We start from the raw sequence: 20469 nt of genomic DNA on the forward strand, positions 1-20469 counted from the left end.
CCACCGGGTGCCTGGGGATAGGAGGGCTTCTGAGCTGCAGGCCTTGAAGGCCCAAAAACAAAACCATATTCAAAGCCACCACTTGGCTCCTCCAACTCTTTGGAATCTGGGAAAATTAATTCCGCTCTCCAAACAGCAGGGTGACCTGTCTGCCAAGAACGTGGCCATTGGTAAAGGATGGGCAGGCTTGCCCAAAGCCATAAAGGAACCCTGGAGAAAAAGAGAGGACACGGGCGTGCGGGCGCACACGCTGCCACACTCTCACACAGTGATTAATCTTTGATTACAGCAAAGCAATTTAACTAGAGGGTTTGTTTTTTCCCATCTCGGTAATATATATTTAGACTGTTTGTATGACATACATTTTCTCTTAATGCACAGGGACGCATTGATAAGTGTTCATACACACAGCTGGTTCGGTAATAAGGTTATTGAAGGTAATTTGAAAGCATTATTTCTAAATCAGTATGGATCTGCAGAAATGCTGGAAACCAAGTGAGCACCGAGCTCGTGAAGCAGGGCCAACTGTGTTGCCCAGTGCTCCTTCTGCAACTTCACCAGACTGAGTTCACTACAAAAGATGAATTGTAATTTAAGGAGCGTTTTTAATTTTGAACCAAATTAAACGAACATTGCATTCCCAAATCCTGCTTTTGATGTGCGTGTTTCCTTCAGAGCTTATAAAACATGCACCAGAAATATGATGATCCCTGACAGAGGGCAGACAGACACCCAGAACCTTCTGCCGAGCCCACCCCCAGCTCAGCCATGGTCACAGGACGGTGCTGTTGGGGTCAGCACAGAACATCTCTCTCGTGTGTGCTTTCCCCAGTTTGGGAGAAGAGAGAAAAAACATCTCAAGAGTGAGGGAAGCCCTGGGTTGTACAAGATGATGTCTTGGGAGGAGCCGAGCATCTGTAGATCTCTGGGTGACATGAGGCAACTTCTCTTGCACCCTCATGCAATGCACCAGGCTGAGGCGCCCATCTGGGCGCGTTCCTGCCTCCTGCCTCCTCCCACCGTGGGCTGACCGCCACTGCCAGACCCAAGAACTCAACACCCCTTCCGGTAAAATGCACCTGACCTTGGACTCAGCCTTGTCTCCCCAGAACTGCTCCCTTCAGTGAACAGGACCCCAGTGCTCCCCCTACCCCCATTTGTCTAAGCCGAAGACTGGCAGCCCGTCTCCATCCTTCTCTCTCTCTGAAGCACCCTCCCAAACACACGCTCGCATACACGCACACACATGTATGCATACACACAGTTTCTATTTTCTAAGTGTCTCTCATTTTTTTCTTCCCATTACCGCAGTCCCCACCCTGACCCAAGCTCCAGAGCCTTCTTTCCAGATGGCACATTGGCTGCGGCACTCCCCTGCTTCAGTCCGTTCCCTCAGGTCCCACCTTCCACCTTCGTAGTGCGTGACCCAGCCCCTATCTCTCCCTCCCTGGCTCCCGGCCCACCCAGCCTCAGCAGCAGTGTCACAGTGCCACCGCGCGTCCCTGTCCTGCCCTCATCTCATCTTTGTGACCTTGACTTGCTTGATGAAGTCTGCTTGGCTCGCCACTGTGCCCCATCTCCCAGCACCCTGCCTGGCTCTTGGAGGACCCCCTTGTTGAATGAAAAAGGCAGGCCCTCTCTCAAGTGGCTTAGAAGTCAAGTTTGGGGAGGGAAGCTGTACGTGGCCCAAGTAACAACCTTGCTTTTATTTTGTTTTCTTCGTTAATAAGTATTTTGGCTTTTACGTCACTGTAAGAGTTCCTTAGACAGGCGTTAAAAATGTTTTGTTCACGCGCGCACGCAGCCCAGTACCTACTGTGTGCCAGGGCTCTTTGCTCATCTGCCTGCCTTCTGTGCTGGCAGGGGGCCGGGTGTATGGGAGAGAAAGCATTGATGTTCCGCATTACAGAAGAAACGAGGACCAACCGACCGTTTTCCCTTCCTGAGCCAGCATGGGGGTCCCACCCGGCCTAGTTCGGCCCCTCCCCAGCTCTCTGTCCCAAACTTTGCTCAGGTTACACCTTTCTGCCTTTGGTTGGGGGGGGGGGGAAGAAACAAGGGATTTGGTAGGTTTGCTGAGATTTTCAGTGATTTAAGGCAATGCCCAGGTTGGCTCGGGGCCAGAGAGAGTGTTGCCAGCCCAAGGAGAGGGAGGCAGGGCCTAGAGTGTGGGCATGGTGTGCACTGATGCTTGGTGCCACCACCTTTTTGGGACTAGACCTTTCCTGTGGGTGGGGGAGACCGCCCGCCAGGGACCCCTCACTTACTCCCCTGTACTCCATGTTTTCTATTGGCCTGGGGAAGTCGGTGGTAGTCCTAAGGGGTGGGAAGTGTCTGCTGTTAGACCCAGAGGCGGGGTTCGGGACCCAGGAGCCCATCTACATTGCCACCACCACTGCCACTGGGTCAGAGTTGGGCACCAGGGACATCAGTAAAGGGGTCTCACATGACCATGTGGGGCAGCCTGGTCGATTTCTGAGGAAAAAACAGGAGGGCCAATGAGCATCACCATGCACCTTTGAGGTGAGGGTGTCTCTTAGAAGAAGCCAAGCGAGTCCCGACATGTCCGTTAGGGTTCAGCAGCTCCTCACGCAACCCCCGTCTGAAGTCCACTGAGAAGCGTTGCAGCCTGGTGGTCACCCTGTTGTACCCTTTGAAGCTGTCAGCCCCATCCGCTGGGAAGGCCTCGAGCCAGGCAGGCCACCAGGGCCACCAGGGCTCCCGCTGGACCCAGGATGCCAGCACCGGGCACCCCAGGACCTTTTGCACACCCTGATCCACTCCCCAAGCAACCACAGTGGCAAGTCTGCCGTCCCGCCTCTGGCTCTGGCTTCCACTCTGCCTCTCCCCCTGCACCCCCGTTTCCTCTTCTTGATCTCCTCCCTCCCTTGCTCACATTTCCACATTGCCAGGCCACAGCCATGCTGCTCCCCAGCTCTGCCCGGCAACCCCCCACCCCCTATCCTCTCCCTCCCCTCTCCCATCTCCCCATACTTGTCTGTCTTCATAGTCACTTGGAATTTCCTGGCTTGGCAGGGGCTCAAAGCCTAAACTATGGACATAATGAGAAGTGGTGCATCAGACCAGCCACCAGTTAAATAATGTTTGGGTTCTTGTCAGAATGTCACAGAGTACCCTGTCATTTTGTTTCAGCAACTTGTCCTTCTGAATGCACAGTTCGCCTTATGGCATGCCAGCAGTAAAAATGTCACTTACAATAATTACTTTTTGGTGAAAATGCTTGCTGACTTCCTACCTTCAAGCTGTTTTTTACACAGTGGGGAGATAATAAGAAATGACTTTATCCTGACTGCTCAAATGAACACTAAATGGAATTTGGGTTATTATTACTGCAGATAGAGGGCTGGGTATGGAAATTTCAACAGTGGATCGGATAAACTGCGGGAGATTTGTCTCTGGAAATTACGGCGGGTGAGCATTTTCAACCGGCTTCTATTGAAAACTTAAGGCAGCTGTTGTCTGCGTGCTGCGTGAAAAAAAATATAATATTTTTCATAATCCTTTTATAGTTCCTGAATGCATCGTGCATTTCAGAGGGCCTCGAGTCACTGCCTCTGCTCTCTGGATCCTACTTAACCAAGCGACTCCTGTGTACGATTTGAAGCCTTGCAAAAATAATGATCTACATGGATCGCTTCTTAATCTAACACTTTACTATTGCCGTCAACACTGGATAGACGAGCTGTGTGGCTGGGTTTCTCCGATATGCGAAGTACCCGTTTTCAGTTGGCACAGCCCCACTGTCTGCGGGCACCACGAAAGCAAGATGGGTGTCTGATTTCTCTTATTCCCCAGTGACCGCAGAGTGCATGACACAGAGTAGGTGCTTTCAGAATGCTTGTGAGGGAGTGAGCACATGAATGAATGTACAGCAGGCAGGCGGATACTCCAGTGACTGCCAGACAAAGGGTGGGTGGAAACACGGAGACCCTCCATCCTCGGTCTGGTTCAGAGCCTTCTCCACCCACATGGCCTGGACAAGTCACGTTACCTGTTTGAGCCTCAGTTTCCCCGCCTGGAGCGCGGGGTTTATATTACAGCCACAGGACCGTTAGGAGAATGGGATGCAGCAGTGTATAAACGTCCTCCACTCACTGCCCCATTTGCACTGGGCGCTAAGTGCCTTCTGGTTCCCTTCCCTGGTCCCAGTCGCGGGTAGGCTTTTGGGTGCTGACCTTCCTGTTTTTGAGATTCATGCATGTTGACATATGGATTATAGAGCAGCCGTGTCCCGGAAGTTATAGAGCAAGCCCAGGGGTTCTGCCACAAATGGACACACGGGTGCAGGCCAGGCCCTGCTGTACAGGTGGGCCGTTTTAAATACAGAACATCTCACTGGTTCTGACCGTGTCACCAAACAAGACATCTTAAGTCTGTCATAGGAGGGAAATTGATATGTCTGCCTCACACCATGAGGTCCTTGTGAGGAGCTGGGTCATTCTCGTGAGCCATAGCCCAGTACCTGGCACGCAGGGAGTGCACCATAAATGTTAGCTTGGGTAGTAGCCACCCTTACGAGTGGTGATAAAATAAGACTTAAGACTTCTTCTTTTTTTTTTTTTTTTTTTATTTATTTATGGTAGTCACAGAGAGAGAGAGAGGCAGAGACACAGGCAGAGGGAGAAGCAGGCTCCATGCACCGGGAGCCCGACGTGGGACTCGATCCCGGGTCTCCAGGATCACGCCCTGGGCCAAAGGCAGGCGCCAAACCGCTGCGCCACCCAGGGATCCCCAAGACTTCTTTTTTTATTATTATTATTTTAAGGTTTTATTTATTTAAGAGAGAGAGAAAGCATGAGCTGAGGAGAGGAGCAGAGGGTGGGGGAGAAGCAGAGTCTGCACTTAGCGTAGAGCCTAATACAGGGCTCGATCTCACGACTCCAAGATCTTGACCTGAGCTGGAATTAAGAGTTGGATGCTTAACTGACTGAGCCCCCTGGGCACCCCAATATAGGCTTCTTAATATGGTCTCCCCCACCCCACCCCAAGATGCCCCTGCTTCTTGGACCCTCTTCCTCAGGCCACATCCACCCAGCCCCCAAGGCCTGATGAAGCTTTCCCCTACATCTGTCTTGAACCACATAGTTCTGTCCACCACACCTCCTGCCCCCCTACAGGCCACCACCCACGGTCTCCAGCCAGCAAGACCTCCCAGCCTCAGCTACTGTGCTATTGGCAAGTTCACTCTCTCTCCTAAAGAGGGAATTTACTAGGTTTCCTACTTTTTTTTTTTTTTTGATGTTAGGTCGGTAATATTTTAATTACAGAATAATGCAGTGAACACCCATGTACCAACACCCAACTTTACCCTGAACGTTTGGTCACAGTGCAATCTTAGATTCGTAAAAGAAATAAAACATCCAAGATAGAGTTGAATCCCCCTCTCCAATCCCATTCCTCCTTGAAGGCGACTGTTGTCTCTCGCAGACTCGCTGTTTATTCTTCCTGGGCATGATTGTAAATCCTTGCCTCTACGTATCTACGTAGCCATGCAAAACATAGGAATGTACAAGCTCTCCGCACGTACAATCATTATGCTCTGCTCCATTCTGTCCCTTGCTTCGTGGCTCCCCTGGTACGCCCCGGGTGCTGGTACACGTGGCCCCAGCCCTGATGTCCTCGCCACTGCCTCTAGCACATGGAATATTGTATGAATACACCACAGTCTGGAGACCTGGTCTCCAGGTGACAGACACTGTTTCCAGTCCAGATGAGGCTTCGATACACACTCCAGTGGCCGCTTGGCATCCCGGGAGAAAAGCATTGCTAGGGGAAAGGTAGGCCCATCTTCTCACGCTGGCTCCCATGTGTGCACACATGAGGATTACAGCAGACGTCTGAGCCCGTTCAAATCCCCTGTCCTGCCCAACCCCGGGGTGCCTCTCTTTACCCCATATTCTTGCTACCCTACATGGCATTCATGCCGTTAGCCCACCAGAGGTCTGGAGCAATCTACCCCCCTCTCTTGCCACTCCTGCCTATCCCCACTCACCAAGCTAACTCCTCTTCATGCCAGAAGTGTCACTCTCCCTGGGGCCCCTCTAATCCTCAGGCCACATCCATGTCCTTACTCGGTGTCCCCCCATCCCTCATCAGAACCTTCATTGCCCCTTGGGCATTTCTGATGAATGGCTGTCTCCCCACTAGGTAGGAGTCCCAAAGAGGGCAGAGCCAGCTCTGATCAGGTGACTGCCATATTGCCAGTAGTCTGACTCCACAGATTATGGAATGAGTGAAAGAATGAATGGAATAATGTCTCTTCATTCTTTCCCAGCACTTAGTCTTGAATAAATTGGTACTAAAGTATAATTGAAATACAGCAAAATTCACTCTTTGCTTGTGGAAGTGTTCTGTGAGTTCTAGCAATCAAGACACAGACAGATTCCATCATTTCCCCCGCCCCCAGAATTCCCTTGTGGCCTTTTGTAGTCTAGTCCTGCCCCTAACCCCTAGCAGTCACAGATCTTCTTCATGTCCCTATAGTCTTACCTTTACCAGAACATCATCCCATCCATACCATGCCAGGAGCTGTGGAAGAAACAGCAATAAATCACAAGGAGATTTAACTGAATGTAAGGGACCTTCATATAAACAAATACATTTTTTTTCTTAAGATTTTATGTATTTATTTGAGAGAAAGAGAGAGCGCACAAGCGGGATGAGGGGCAGAGGAGAAGCAGAGTCCCCCCACTGAGCAGGGAGCAGGCTCCATCCTGCGACTCCAGGATCATGACCTGAGCTGAAGGCAGGCACTCAACTGACTGAACCACCCAGGCGCCCCTAAAATTATTTTTAATTACATGGAGTGGAAGAAAGCCTTATTCCTTCAAAAGTATTATTTTAGAGGGCTCCACTTACTTTTGGGAAAAAAAAATATTTCTTCTGTTGGCGTTTCTTGTTCTGTCAAGATGGTCAAGAATGGGCAACTACATGTCCCTCCTGCACCCAGGGCCTGGGCCACCTCACCAGGGGCTCTGGAGCTCATTTCTGTGGTGCTCTCACCAAAATAGGCCTGGCTTTGGTTAATGAGTTTGTGGCTACAGTGCCCAGAAACAGCTTCCTAAAGAAATGACTCTTTCCAACGAGATGTTCTCAGCGTGAGAGTTTGCGGGGTCTTGGATGGGGCTATTTGCTATTGCATCTGTCTGTGCCTGTCCAAACACATGGGCCCATTTCCGTGACCTGAGAGCGTGGTGGTATCTGTGTGCCCGTGTGTCTGTCCATGAATAACTGTCCCCCAGAAAGAGCTCTCAGCCTGGAGGTGTCCGTTAACAGTTTAGACACGGGCCCACAGTGGAGGGCTAAGGCACACCAGCCCAGCAGCACTCGTCCGGTACATTTAAGGCCTAGGTGAGCTTTTGATCTTGAGGTCTGTGCCTATGTCTGCGGTCACAGCCGGGAACACAGAGGGACGCCAGTAATGTGCGGCGGTGCCTCTGTTTGATTCTCTCAGGGCTTCTTGGTGGTAAAAAACCCACATAGGCACTGGCCGGGATGCCTGGAGGAGAGAGAAGTACCACCGGCCAGGGATCTGGGCGCTCGGTCCCGGCTGGCACCAGACTAGGCAGGGAAAGCACCAAGGCAGCGCTTGTTTGTTAGCCAGGCAGCCATGCTTTTGACCTTGCTGCGGGTTACAGGACACCAACCTGAGAAGGAATCTGTTTATCATGTGGGGATTCGTGCCATCCTTGACAGTCTGCAGTGAGCAAGATGGATGATCTGCCAAATCGGCCCCTCGCATGGGTGAATCAGGGCAAATTTACAGTACAATTTCTTTGCTGCTTCAGATACAAAAATAACATTTGCTGGGTTTTATATCCAGTTGTACGATGACCTGGAGGTGAGCAGAGAGAAGAAATCCGATTTGTAGGATTCATATTGCCTTAAAGATTTATATGGATCATTTCTGCTGTTTACACCTATCTCTTTTACATCTTTTACGAACCAGCGGGTTTTGTTGTTGTTTTTTTTAAGCCAGATTTTCCAGGTGGAGGATGCGGGCTTATGTGATGGTGGAACTCTGTTACTGTTTAGGACAATAATTGGGTTTCTCGGTTGAATTAGGTACTTTATTAGGGATCTTATCTTTCTAGGTATTTATACAAAATATCCCTATTCCAAATACATTTCCCAGCCTGAGTTCAGAATAGGTCGGTATGCTGGATGTGATCCAGTCCAGATTGTTGTCCTGGATAAGATATATCCAGCAAAGGACACTCGACTTTATGGCCAGTTGAAATTCAGTCATTACTCAGTGTTAACATTTTGTTTAGTCAGGTAGCAAGTATTTGTGTGCTGATGTTCCCTGAGTGGCCTTTCTGAGACTATCATCTCTCTGGGGCCATAGAGCCCATGTAACAACACCTGGCCTGGCCCCTCACACATGGCACCGTGGGGTCTTACCATGTGCTATGCTTGATGGCTGGGTGGTAGGGGGAGCCCATGTCAAGACATCGAGCCGCAGCAGAGTTTACCTCATCGGTAGGACCACAGTGCTTAGCCACTGTGCATTTTCCTCCTGGACACAGCCTTTCTCTACATTTGGTAATTAGGAAACAGCCAAAGCCTTTATTCCAGACATCCCAAGACTGAAATGGATGCTAGGTTTCTTTTTTTTTTTTTTTTTAATTTGTATTTATTTATGATAGCCACACACACAGAGAGAAGAGAGGCGGAGACATAGGCAGAGGGAGAAGCAGGCTCCATGCACCAGGAGCCTGACATGGGATTCGATCCCGGGTCTCCAGGATCGCGCCCTGGGCCAAAGGCAGGCGCCAAACCGCTGCGCCACCCAGGGATCCCGGATGCTAGGTTTCATGGGTGATACTAACAGACCAGGAGGGACTGCTCCCCAACAGAGCATGGGGTGGCACTCCCCACTGGGTACCTGAAACAGGCCAGAGACCCTTCTTAAGAAAGGAGAGCATGGAGACCTGACTGCCACTGTGGCTCCGTCTCACCCAGCCGTGGCAACAGCGTAGATGATGAGGATGAACAGAACTTGGCCTTCAGGAGTGTGTCCTGGGGTTCGATGGGGAACAGGGTGGTTGTTCCTCTTCTGTTGGTTCCCTCCAGCCTGGGTGCTGTGGAGCCCTCCAGGGTCACAGTAAGAACCCATGTGGAGTCCCAGGACTCCAGCAGCCCAGGCCTTACATCTCCTCTTCAAGGGTCTTCATAACCATGGTAGCCATGTGTCGTGGGTGGCCCTCATTTAAAGTAACCCACCCAGGGGATCCCTGGGTAGCTCCCTGGTTTAGCGCCTGCCTTTGGCCCAGGGTGCGATCCTGGAGTCCTGGGATCGAGTCCCACGTCAGGCTTCCAGCATGGAGCCTGCTTCTCCCTCCTCCTGTGTCTCTGCCTCTCTCTCTATGTTTATCATGAATGAATAAATAAATCTTTTATAAATAATAAATAAATAAATAAATAAATAAATAAATAAAGTAACCCACCTATTCGTTTTATTCTGGAAATTATGGACAGAATAAATACGCAAATTATAATTTAGCCAAGGTCCTTCTGAGTAGGGAATGAGGGGGTCCCATTGGAAGAAATCATGACTGTGAGAGCCCATGGTTCATAAGACAGCAGTTTCTCAACAGAATGTCCTTATATTGAGCTTTCAGAAACCTTTTGCTTAAACCCCTCATTTTTCTTCTGTTGCTGTTACATTTTCTTTTGTAATACAGAAAATTAGAGGCTTCTCTCAGCCATGGGTCCATAGCTTGCCATGCTGTATGGTTGCATAGGCGTTTCATTTATACTTCCTAGGTAAGGAAAGTAGATGTTTGCCATGCAAGACAGCTATTTTCAGCCTCAGATTTCCATGTGCTTTAATTACAGAAAGCACTCCAAAGACCTCTGCTAGCTGCAGCCCTGCACCCGAATCGCCGATGAGCTCTAGTGAATCCGTGAAGAGTTTGACTGAACTTGTCCAGCAGCCCTGTCCCCCCATTGAAACGAGTAAGGATGGCAAGCCACCAGAGCCCAGCGACCCGCCCGCCTCAGACTCCCAGCCTGCCACCCCGCTGCCTCTTTCCGGACACTCGGCCCTCAGCATCCAAGAGCTGGTAGCCATGTCTCCAGAGCTGGACACCTACGGTATAACCAAGAGAGTCAAGGAGGTGCTGACGGACAACAATCTCGGTAGGTTCCCTCCCTGGCTAAGTTGGAGGCAGCAGGTTGCTTCCTGTTGGTTTCTGGAAGAATGGGTGTAGGGTACCCAGGGTGAGCCAGCCAATGGGTTTAAACATTTGTAAGCTACCCCTAAGAACATAAAACTGTGAACAGTAGGGCTCCTGAGGGCGGCCAGGCCCAGCCTGCCCCTGCCCACAGCATCCCCACCAGGATCTCTTAGCAAATACCCATGCAGCTGGAGCCGACTCAGGCCAGCCCCTGAGACCACCCTGCCTGGGGCGTGCCCAGTAGAACTCCAGTCCTCTCAGGGTGCCAGAGCTGGGCAGGAGCAGCATCAGCCCAGCAGCATCTGGAGAGCATGCTGGAAGAGTCCCCAGCTTGGGTTTGTATCCCAGCTCTTCCTCTTACTGTGTCCGTGATCCTGAGCAAGCTACTCTCGGAGCCTCCTCTGTAAATCAGGCTTGTGAGGAGCACCTGTGGCCGAGCACCCTGCCTGGCAGCCAGCAGTCTACTCTTGTCCTCCCAGCTGCCTGGTGATGCTGGCTCCCTTCCCTAGGCCCTCCACTGGGAGGCAGTAGAGGGAGCCCCTGTGGGACTGAATTCACAACTCCTCCCACAGGGGTTCAACCCAAAGCCAGGCTGTTTGCTTCCTGCACGCCCCACCTGAGCCAGCTCTCCCTGAGGGCTCTGTGACACACAGTCAGTAGCTGTGACTGTGAGAATATTAGACTTTATGGTCATTTTAAAGCTTTGTGCTGCTGTGGCATGATATTGACCACACAGAGTTCTCCTGGTTTAGGCACCCAGACAGTGGAAACAGCCACTCCCCAAACACTTAATATGGGGCTTGAACTCATGACCCTGAGATCGAGATTTGAGCTGAGAGCAAGAGTCAGATGCTTGGGTAGCCCGGGTGGCTCAATGGTTTAGCGCCGCCTTTGGCCCAGGGCGTGATCCAGGAGACGTGGGATCAAGTCTCACATCAGGCTCCCTGCATGGAGCCTGCTTCTCCCTCTGCCTGTGTCTCTGCCTCTCTGTCTCTGTGTGTCTCTCATGAATAAATAAATAAAACCTTAAAAAAAAAAAGTCGAATGCTTAACTGACTGAGCCACCCAGGCACCCCCAATTCCCCCAAACATTTCTGTCCTTATTTCCCAGGTGTAAATGTCAGTTAAGGAACACTGTTTTGTGCAGTATATATTCAGACAAAGGCCCCAAAGGGGGCCTGGCATGTCTGTTTTTCCCAGAAGATAGGAAAAGAAGGGAGTAGTAGTAAAGTGAGGTCCAGGGAATTCTGTGTGGTGACTTCACAGCCTGAGAGTTTAGGCAGCCAGCTTGCCCAAGTGAGGTTCTCTACCCTATCGCTTACGCAAAACAGAACAAGAAAAATTATCAACTGGGAACATTTTTAACTAATTCATAGAAATAAAATTTAGCCATTGTTTTATTTTTTTTAATGGCCGTGAAGTCCCATGTGTTCATCAGTGAATGAAATATGCAGACATGGTTCATCCCCTGCCTTAGAATCTTGTCACAAGTCTAGAGAAGCAGGCCCGATAGATTATTGCTACCCACTCCCTTATAGGAAGTGTCGTTTCTGTAATCGTAGGCAAATAGCTGAAAAAAACTCTTCTTTTAAACCACTGAGAAGTTGCAAGATCGCAATTGTGAGGTCATGAACACTAAATCTCCTTGGCCTTGCCATTCCCATTTCCATCCTTGCTGGAGTTCTGGCTGGTGTTGGTTATGTGCCACCACTGTAGAACCCTGCGGGCCTGTGGAACTCCATTTTCAAATGCTGTAAAGCACAAATCAGGGGTGAAACTTTTCACACCAGAGAGATGACTTCCTCCGCTTGGAGCAGGAACTTCCGGGAGAGCCATAGCAGCACCACCATGGAGCTGAGAAGCAGTCTTGGTGGTTGCTCTAGCTGGTCTTAGCTTCTCCAGGGAAGAAGCTGCCTCCCCTGCTGGAGTCTCTCGGTGGAGTAATGGGCATGGAGGGGGCCAAATTCTAGCTGAATTATGCAGCTGGAAGACCCAGGCATCCTCTTCACTTCTGACTTGAGACCTTGAGGTGTTCATAGGTCAGTCTCTTAAAATCATGGGCAGAGTGCATGTGTATGCACATTTTATCAGGTGAGGGTTGGTAGCTTTCTTCAGCTTCTCAAGTGGGTCCATGACCCAAAAACAATCGAGCCACTGCTATGAAACCTCTAGAAGTAATACAAATTTCCAAGAATATTCATTTGATTTCCTCCCCTGCCCCTACAACCAGGTGGGTCAAGCAAGTAGTAACTAGCTATTTATGACATATATCACTTCCCCAAACATAGCAAGCTCCTTGGAATGAAACGAGATTCATTTGCTAGATTAGAATTAGATAAAATTCAAAAGAACAACAAAAATCTGGTAAGGACTTAGGATATTTATAGGCTAAACTAAGAATTTGAAATGCAGGCAACCACAGGTTTATGAAATTGGTAAATGTATCTCTAAGTCAAAATGATTGAGACCCGGGGCACCGGGGTGGCTCAGTCAGTTAAGCGTCTGCCTTTGGCTTAGGTCTTGATCTCAGCATCCTGGGCTTGAGCCCCATGTTGGGCTCCCTGCTCAATGGAGAGTCTGTGTCCCTCCCCCTGCTCTTGCACTCTTGTTCACTCTGGCTCTCCTCTCTCTCTCCCCTTCTCAAATAAATAAATAATTTTTTTAAAAAGATACCCTGCCAATTTTTTTTTTTCTCAAATCCAAATCATTCCATTCAGTAAATTTCAACTTGAAGCCCAACTTTTTTACAAGGAGGTGCTCTGCCATTTCTCACACCTGCTGTATGGGCACAGGTGGTGGGGTTTCCCTCTCACAGACAGAGGCAATGAGCCTGTCATCCACGATCCACCCTGCTGTGGAGGGGCAGAGCTGCTCTGGGCCTGGATGTCCTGTTCCGTACACTTTGTGGCACCAAACACTGGCCGGTCTGGTCCCAGGCTCCATTTCCACCTAATAAGTCCTATTATTCACGTTCTCCCATCTGGTCGCTCAGGTTGTGCGTGATTCCCATTTGCGCCTTCAAAAGTGCCAGCCCCTCTTAACCTGCAGCTGAATGGCTCTCAGAGAAGAGAAATTTTCTTTTTAAGCCTCTGACGAACATGGCAGAGCTGGTGCCGCACTGCTCTCCAGAGCACATTTCCCTCTGATCAGCCTGGGGAGCAGGCTGCCCGCCACGGCCTCGGAGAAAAGGCATCGAGGAAGGGGTTTTGATCCCCTTTGAGCACCAGTCAGCAGAGGCAGCTTAGACTGCGGGAAGAGACTTTAGAATTGGAAATGGCCTCGCTTTTCAGAAAAACAGAGCTGAGGGGCTCTTTCTCCTCTTTCCTGCTGTGACCTTGGGTCAAGTGCCCTGTTTTCTCAGCAAGACCGGATAACCTTGCTAATCGTGAAAGGAGCCAGACAGCCCTGTGGTTTGAGGTTGTATAAGAGAGGGCTCCCTGTGTGCTACTTAACCTCCTGAGCTTGGGCGAGGGATTAACCACCTCTGATAAGCACTGCAGGTGTGTTATCCAGGCCTCAGTACATCCAAAGCCTGAAGGCTTTTTTTTTTTTTTGAGAGAGAGAGAGAGAAATGTTGTATGCCCACAGAATACAAGGGTAGGACTGACTCTGTCACCAATGGAATTTGTCACAACACTGGTTGAAGAAATTTGAAGAAATGATTCTCTTTTTTTTCTTTAAGATTTTATTTGAGAGATAAAGAGGACATGTGAGCATAAAGCAGGAGGGAGAGGGAGAAGGAGAATCTCAAGCAGACTCTGTGCTACACGCAGAGCCTTGTGTGAAGCTCGATCCTATAACCTCAAGATCATGATCTGAGCCAAAACCAAGAGTCAGGCACTTAACCAACTAAGCCATCCATCCAGGCGCCCCTGAAGAAACACTTCTAGAAAGTGCTTTCTCTGAGGCAGGACCCAGCTGACCAGATTCTGGGGTTTCAAACCTTGTGTCTGATTGTAGCCTTGGCACATACTTGCCCTTCCAGATCCCTAGATCTCAGTCCTGACACCTCCCTTCTGTTTTCTCACCAGGTCAGCGCTTATTCGGGGAGACCATCTTAGGGCTCACCCAAGGCTCTGTCTCCGACCTCCTGGCTCGCCCAAAGCCCTGGCACAAGCTCAGTCTGAAGGGACGGGAGCCTTTTGTCCGGATGCAGCTATGGCTGAATGACCCCAACAACGTGGAGAAGCTGATGGACATGAAACGCATGGAGAAGAAAGGTAAGCCCCACTGCCTGCTCTGGCCACTTGCTTTCTCATCTTTGAATGCACTGCTTCTTTTAAAGCCTTTCTGCAGAGCTGGTGAGGGACATTTATCTGTGGCCAGATCACTGTCAGGCAGGGCAAAGGTTTTTTTGACAATCATCAGTTGATGAGTACCTACGAGGACTGGGGAGATTTGTGACTGCTTCTCCCCAGGGGACTGAACCCAAATACATTTTAGCTTTGGAGGGCACTCTGACAGTTCATTGTTGCCCGCGCAGTCACCATACCTTTTTCCTTCTTCAAGGCCACCAAGAAGTTAACATCACAGCGCTCCATGGTGGCCCATTTGTGTATTGTCTCTGTCTTGGTGGGTACATGGGGTAGTAGATCTCGGGCACATGTACCACATGCCAGGGCCTTCCATACCATATCTTATCAAAGAGATCATTAATAAACACATTTGTAGATAAGGAAAACTCGGGTTCAGAGAAGCTAGGCACCTCCATGAAGGGTCACCCAGCCCAGCAAACAGAGGAGCAAATTCCTTCCAGAACAGGTCTCTCTTGCTATTTCTTCATAGTCTGTGGGGCTGTGTAGGATTCAGACTTCTTGAGCCCTCTTGAATGTTGATCCAAATTCTTCTTACACTCTGGAGGCCACAACACAGGGGAGATCCCAAGGGGGGAGCAAGTAGTATCTGCCCAGTCTCCTGGTTTGCTTCTCCCTGCTGCTCCCCATTAGTGGATCCTCCCCTGAGCACACAAGAGTGGCTGATTCTGAATCCCTTAGACGTGGAGACAAGGCACTGGCCACCCGTGTGGCCGAGGCCTGTCTGAGCCAGGGGCTGGGCATGGAGCCCAGGGTTATATCCTCTTAGTTCACCAAGAGAGTCTGCTCTTCACCGCCAGCCTAGTGGCAGTGTTGTCACCCAGCCAGGGCAAGGGCTAGGTCTCCAGAGAAAGCAAGCAGCGCTGGTGTCTCCTCCAAGAGCTCAGTGGGGCTGGGCCCTTAGATCACAATGAGACTCCAGTCTCCAAGAGCCTTCTCTTTGCCAGGTGCTGTGCTGAGACACCCCCAACCCCCACCCCAGTCCAGACACAGCTTTGTCCAGCATAGGTGGATTCTGCAGCAAAGATGAGGCTCTGGTGTTACGACACTTGCCTGATTTCAACAGCTGGCATAAGTAGGGAGCAGGAAACCAAGGTCACAGGCTATCAGCCCCTGGAGCTGGTACTCTCAGACATGTGTTGTTTCCTGGTGCTCATACAGCAGGCTTCCACCACCCAGGGCCCTCCAGTGGACTATGGTCCACCCTTCAGTGCATAGACCAAGGCTCTGACCTAGGTCACAGCCCTTTGGGCAGCCGCAGGCGCCTGGTGCCATATCACGCCCAAAAGTTTTTTTAACTTTCTACCTTAGGAAATTTTCAAACAAAAAAGTTAAAAGGTATCACGAACCCAATATATCCATTACCGAGAGTCAGTGATTATGAGCGCCCACCAAGCAATTTTAAAGCCTTCTGCACTCTCTCCAAAGGCAGTGTCTGCAAACTTGAGCTCTGTGTGGCTGCTGCTCCCAGTGCCAGGGAGCCCCCTCCTGTGCTAGCCCTCCAAGGCCACCCCCTGAACACCCCTCATGCTGCAGGCATCAGGAGGACAGCCTTGGTTCTACCACCCCCTGGTGTGTGTCTCCTCGTAGGCCACTAGGAAAGGACCCTTGCCCCCACAAGTAGATCTTTGAGGGCTCCCTAGGCCTCTGCTCCTTCAACGTGGGCTCTGGGCGCCATCTTGTGTTACAAAAGAGTTACAGTTCCAGCCGGGCCCAGGCTGCTCCTCGTATCCCAAGGTCCCTAAAAGCAGCTGTGGCCTCACTGTCTTCTCCCTCTAGCAGGGATGCTCACTAGAGGAGCCTTCCCCAGACACCACAGTGGTTGAGCCAGACTTCCTGTGGTTGATAGCACTTCCTGTGATTTCCACCTGTTACTGGCTGTCCACCCAGTGGGAGCGGCCGGCTGGACAGACCACACCAGGCTTGTTTCTTTCTGGCCACTCACTGCATCATACTCCTTTTCTTTGGGGGAAGATATGCCTTTTCAGCTGCGTTCCTAAACATAATCATAAATTGGCAAGTCAGCTAAGGAGCTCCCTGGTCTAATTTTCTGCCTCTGTAGAATGAGGCCATAGAGTGACGTGAACTTCTCCAGGTTGTGAGATCAGAAAGAACATACTGAGTATAATGACCAGCACACGTAACTGCTCAGTAGACGAGTTTTGAAGATAAGTCAGGTTCCTTTAAAATAGATGAAAGCCTGTCGTGCTCCCAGTCTAGACTGGATGGAAAACTCTGCACTGGATAATTCAGCCTGTAGGGTTCCCATATGCACTGCGCTTCCTTCTCTTCCCAACCGAAAGCTTGTGCCGCTTCTCCCGTTGGCTCGAATCCTTTATTGCTCTCCTCCCCTCCTACTACCTTTCCTGTAAACGTTTTGTGTCCACCCTGGTCTGCCTTCTGCTTTCTGTCCCTTTATGAGATGGCCCTTGAACCAACCTGTTCACACAGCCCCTGGACGCACACAGGCACCACCTGGGCTAGCTCATGGGCTCCTCTCCCCACTGGCTGTAGAGGGACCCTGACAATCCCTCCCAGGCTTCTCCTCTGACATTTATTTGTGCCCCAAATGTCAGTGCTGCCGAAGGGTGTGTCCATGGCTTGTCACGTCTCCCCAGCTGTGGGGTGGGGGCGCTGGCTACCATCAGACAGGACAGAGCAGGCATCACTGCCCAGAGCAGACGTAGGTCAGACCTCACATCTGTCACTTAGCAGTTGTGTGGCCTGAGGCAGATCATCTCATTCCTAGGCTTCGGTTTCTTCATCTGTCCGCAGGGATGGTGACAGTCCCTCTCCTGGGGTGTAACTGGAAGGACTGCACAACACATGCTGGCTGCTGCTGCTGCTGCTGCTACAGCCACTCGTCCTCCCACCTGCTGCTCGAATTCAATAATACTATGCCCCATCTTCCATTGGTTCTAAGAAGTTTAAAGGAATTCTCAGACCATATTCCAAGCTAATCCACTAGAAAGCTCTCTATGGATGACTCATTTGCTGGAGAAGTCCGAATGGTTTTTTAATTGAAGCATAGTGGGGAACGGGCGACATGTGAGGGCAGAGGAGGCAGGTGAAGCCCCAACAGCATAGAACAGAGAACTTGAATCTGGAGGTGCGTCCCCTTTCCTTCGCAGCTGCCCGCTGCCCACTACCCCCTCCAGTCCTCCCACATGTGTAAAAGCCACATCAAGAGCACGAGGACCCTGCTCTTCCCCAGCTGCTGGGCTGCTGCGCTGTGTCCTGTCGCCCCTTCCAGAGCAGGTGCATCTTCCCAGAGTGCTATGCACCCTCCATCCACCTCCTCTTCTCTCCTGGGCTTGAGCCCTCCCTACTGGGCTCCTTCTAGCCGCTGTTTCCAGTGCCCCTTGTCTCCATCACCCACGAGCCTCCTGTCACTTTCAACGTTTTCTCAAGACCACGGCCCCTGGACTGCTTTCTTCCCCCATAACTATGTCCTGCCTCATCCAGGGAGGTTTCAAAACTGATTTTCTGCCCCCATCCTCCCCAGCTTCTGGGACCTGAGGATCCCAGCTCTCCATGGGTGGTATCACCCCAGATCTGGGTCCTAGCTTCAGCGGGTACCCTGCTCTTCTCCCCACTCCTGGCCACCCCTGTCCACCACCACTCTCATGGCTCGGTCCTATCACTTCAGATCACCTTTCCTCCTGCCTTCCCTCCTCCATCAGGAGAACGTAGCCCACCAGCTTTCCCACCTCAGTCCCCGGAGGCTTGTGTCTACCTGCAGCTCCCCACCCCCAGCCTGCCTCCTGATGCACCTGCGGTGCTTGTCTCTCACACCTGTACCTCCAGCTCTCTCCCCTCAGCTTTGGCAACACTGTCAGCTTGCTCTCATCTTTAAATCCGCCCTCAGCCCCGGATTTCCCTTCTAGAAGCCATACTACCTCTGGCTGTTCTTTTACATTTAGGTGTCTTAAAATAATAACTCATGCTCACTGCCTTCACCTCCTCAAATCCCGCCCCACACTCCACCTACAGCTGCCTGGCTTCTATTCCCACAGCTCCACTGTGCCCATTCACCATGCTCTCCAGTTAACATCCTAACTGCTAAAGCCAGAGGCCCTCCTGGGTCCTTGTCAGACTCTGCAGCACAGACACTGTCGATCATCTCTCCTCACTCATCCCTTCTCTCCCACCATTATCTCCTGGTTTTCCTCCCATCATGACTGCTTTTTCCTGGGGTGGGGACGGTCCACTCTGCCCGTGGATGTCCCTCAGGGTGCCATTCTCAGCCCTGGTCTTTGTCCTCCATGGCACAGACTGCAACCTCAGTTTCCGTTCCAGTCCAAAATCCCTCTCCCTAGCCCAGACTGTTCTTCTGAGCTGTATACCTGTGTGTCCCCCTGCCTACAGGACATCTCCATGTGGGCAACCCAGAGACCCCACCAACTCCACCGTTCCAAGATCAAATCACTGTCTTCTCCCTTCTTCTGTGGCACCCAAACCCAAAAACACTGGTGCCCCCCTTACCTCCCAGCCTGAAACCACGCAGCTCCTCCGTTCTCCATTCCCTCAGGAATCTGTCCCCCATTCCTGTCAGCTCTGGCCCTTACCACCTCCACGCCCTTTGCTTCTCTCCAGCCCCACCACCACCTCCCTGGTCTTGATCTTTATCTCTTACTTCCTAACTGAGCGTCTTCCTGCAAGCCCTCCCATCTACTTCATCCTAACTGCAGCCAGAACAGCCTTTCCAGAAGGCATATAGCTGATCATATCATTCCCCTGACTAAAGCCTTTTTATTTCTTCCCACTGACTTTATGGTCAAGTCCAAACTTCCAGCCTACCCAAACTCTGCCCATCTCTCCAGCTCCTCCATCCCGCTCCACACACCCATGTGTATGCGCATGCGTACCTCCCCCTTTCCCCCCCACCCAGACTGTGCCGTCCTATGCCCCTGGGTCTTTGCACATGCTGGTCCTACTTTCTGGAACAGCCCCCTACCATCTTCAACCTCATCGCTATTTTTTTCTGGTTAATCACTCCTTGGCCTTCAAGATTCTCATGGAAAGCCTCCCTTGATCTCTCTCCAGTCCCCTGTGCCTGCCTCCCTCACTGCATTCTACTGGGGTCACCTCTACATTTCTCTGCATCCCCCACTAAGCCATTAGGCTGGACAGCCAGCCACCTCGCATTACAACAGAGCAGGTCCTCGATGAGTATGTGTTGGGTTTTCCAAACAGTCCTAGTCCAAGTGTTGTGAGACGCTCTGGAGAGCAGGACAGAACAGCCGGCTGTCACAGTCTATGCAAAAGTAACTGTGAGCTGACGGGGCACCATGGTGCTCTGAGGGGGTCAGGGGCTTGGGTGGACCATGCAGCAGGGCCCGCAGCTCAGTCTGATTGCTCTCCCTCCCTCAGCATACATGAAGCGGCGGCACAGCTCGGTCAGTGACAGCCAGCCCTGCGAGCCCCCCTCCGTGGGCATCGACTACAGCCAGGGCGCCAGCCCCCAGCCCCAGCACCAGCTGAAGAAACCCCGAGTGGTGCTGGCTCCTGAAGAGAAAGAAGCTCTGAAACGAGCTTATCAGCAAAAGCCATACCCGTCACCAAAAACCATCGAAGAACTCGCCACCCAGCTCAACTTGAAAACCAGCACCGTCATCAACTGGTTCCACAATTACAGGTACGGCCCGGCTTGGTCCGGCTCCATCTGGCTCTCGGCCCCAGCCGAGTTAAGTCAGGGCTCCAAGAGAGCGCAGTGTCAGCCCTTGGGAAGAGTCTGGGCTACTCTGTCCTGCAGACGATGGCCATTAATGGTGCACAAGGACAATGGCCTGGGGACTTGGCCCTGGCAGGCTAGGGACTAAAAGCTTGGTGTTTGGTCAGTTAGTCAGTTCTTTATCTTTCACTGGAGTTTTTAACTCCCAAGATATAGGGTCACGTGGTTAGAGAGAATCCATGTCTGCCATGGCCAGGAAAACAGTTATCACTTAGTAAGA

General features: G+C 51.2%; 1 protein-coding gene across 8 annotated transcripts in view; it reads left to right on the forward strand.

Moving 5' to 3' along the window:
• CUX1 (cut like homeobox 1) overlaps positions 1-20469 on the forward strand; it is a 373714-nt gene that overhangs the window by 320950 nt on the left and 32295 nt on the right. For 5 of the 8 annotated variants that reach the window (XM_055339489.1, XM_055339490.1, XM_055339494.1 and 2 more), the window contains 3 exons: positions 9862-10164; positions 14234-14422; positions 19889-20153. The exons of the other annotated variants lie outside the window; for them this stretch is intronic. In XM_055339489.1, coding sequence (XP_055195464.1) covers positions 9862-10164; positions 14234-14422; positions 19889-20153 — 757 coding nt within the window. The remainder of the gene's footprint in view (positions 1-9861; positions 10165-14233; positions 14423-19888; positions 20154-20469) is intronic. 8 annotated transcript variants of the gene reach the window in all.

Source organism: Nyctereutes procyonoides, unplaced genomic scaffold (assembly GCF_905146905.1).
Source record: "Nyctereutes procyonoides isolate TBG_1078 unplaced genomic scaffold, NYPRO_anot_genome, whole genome shotgun sequence".
NCBI lineage: Eukaryota > Metazoa > Chordata > Mammalia > Carnivora > Canidae > Nyctereutes > Nyctereutes procyonoides.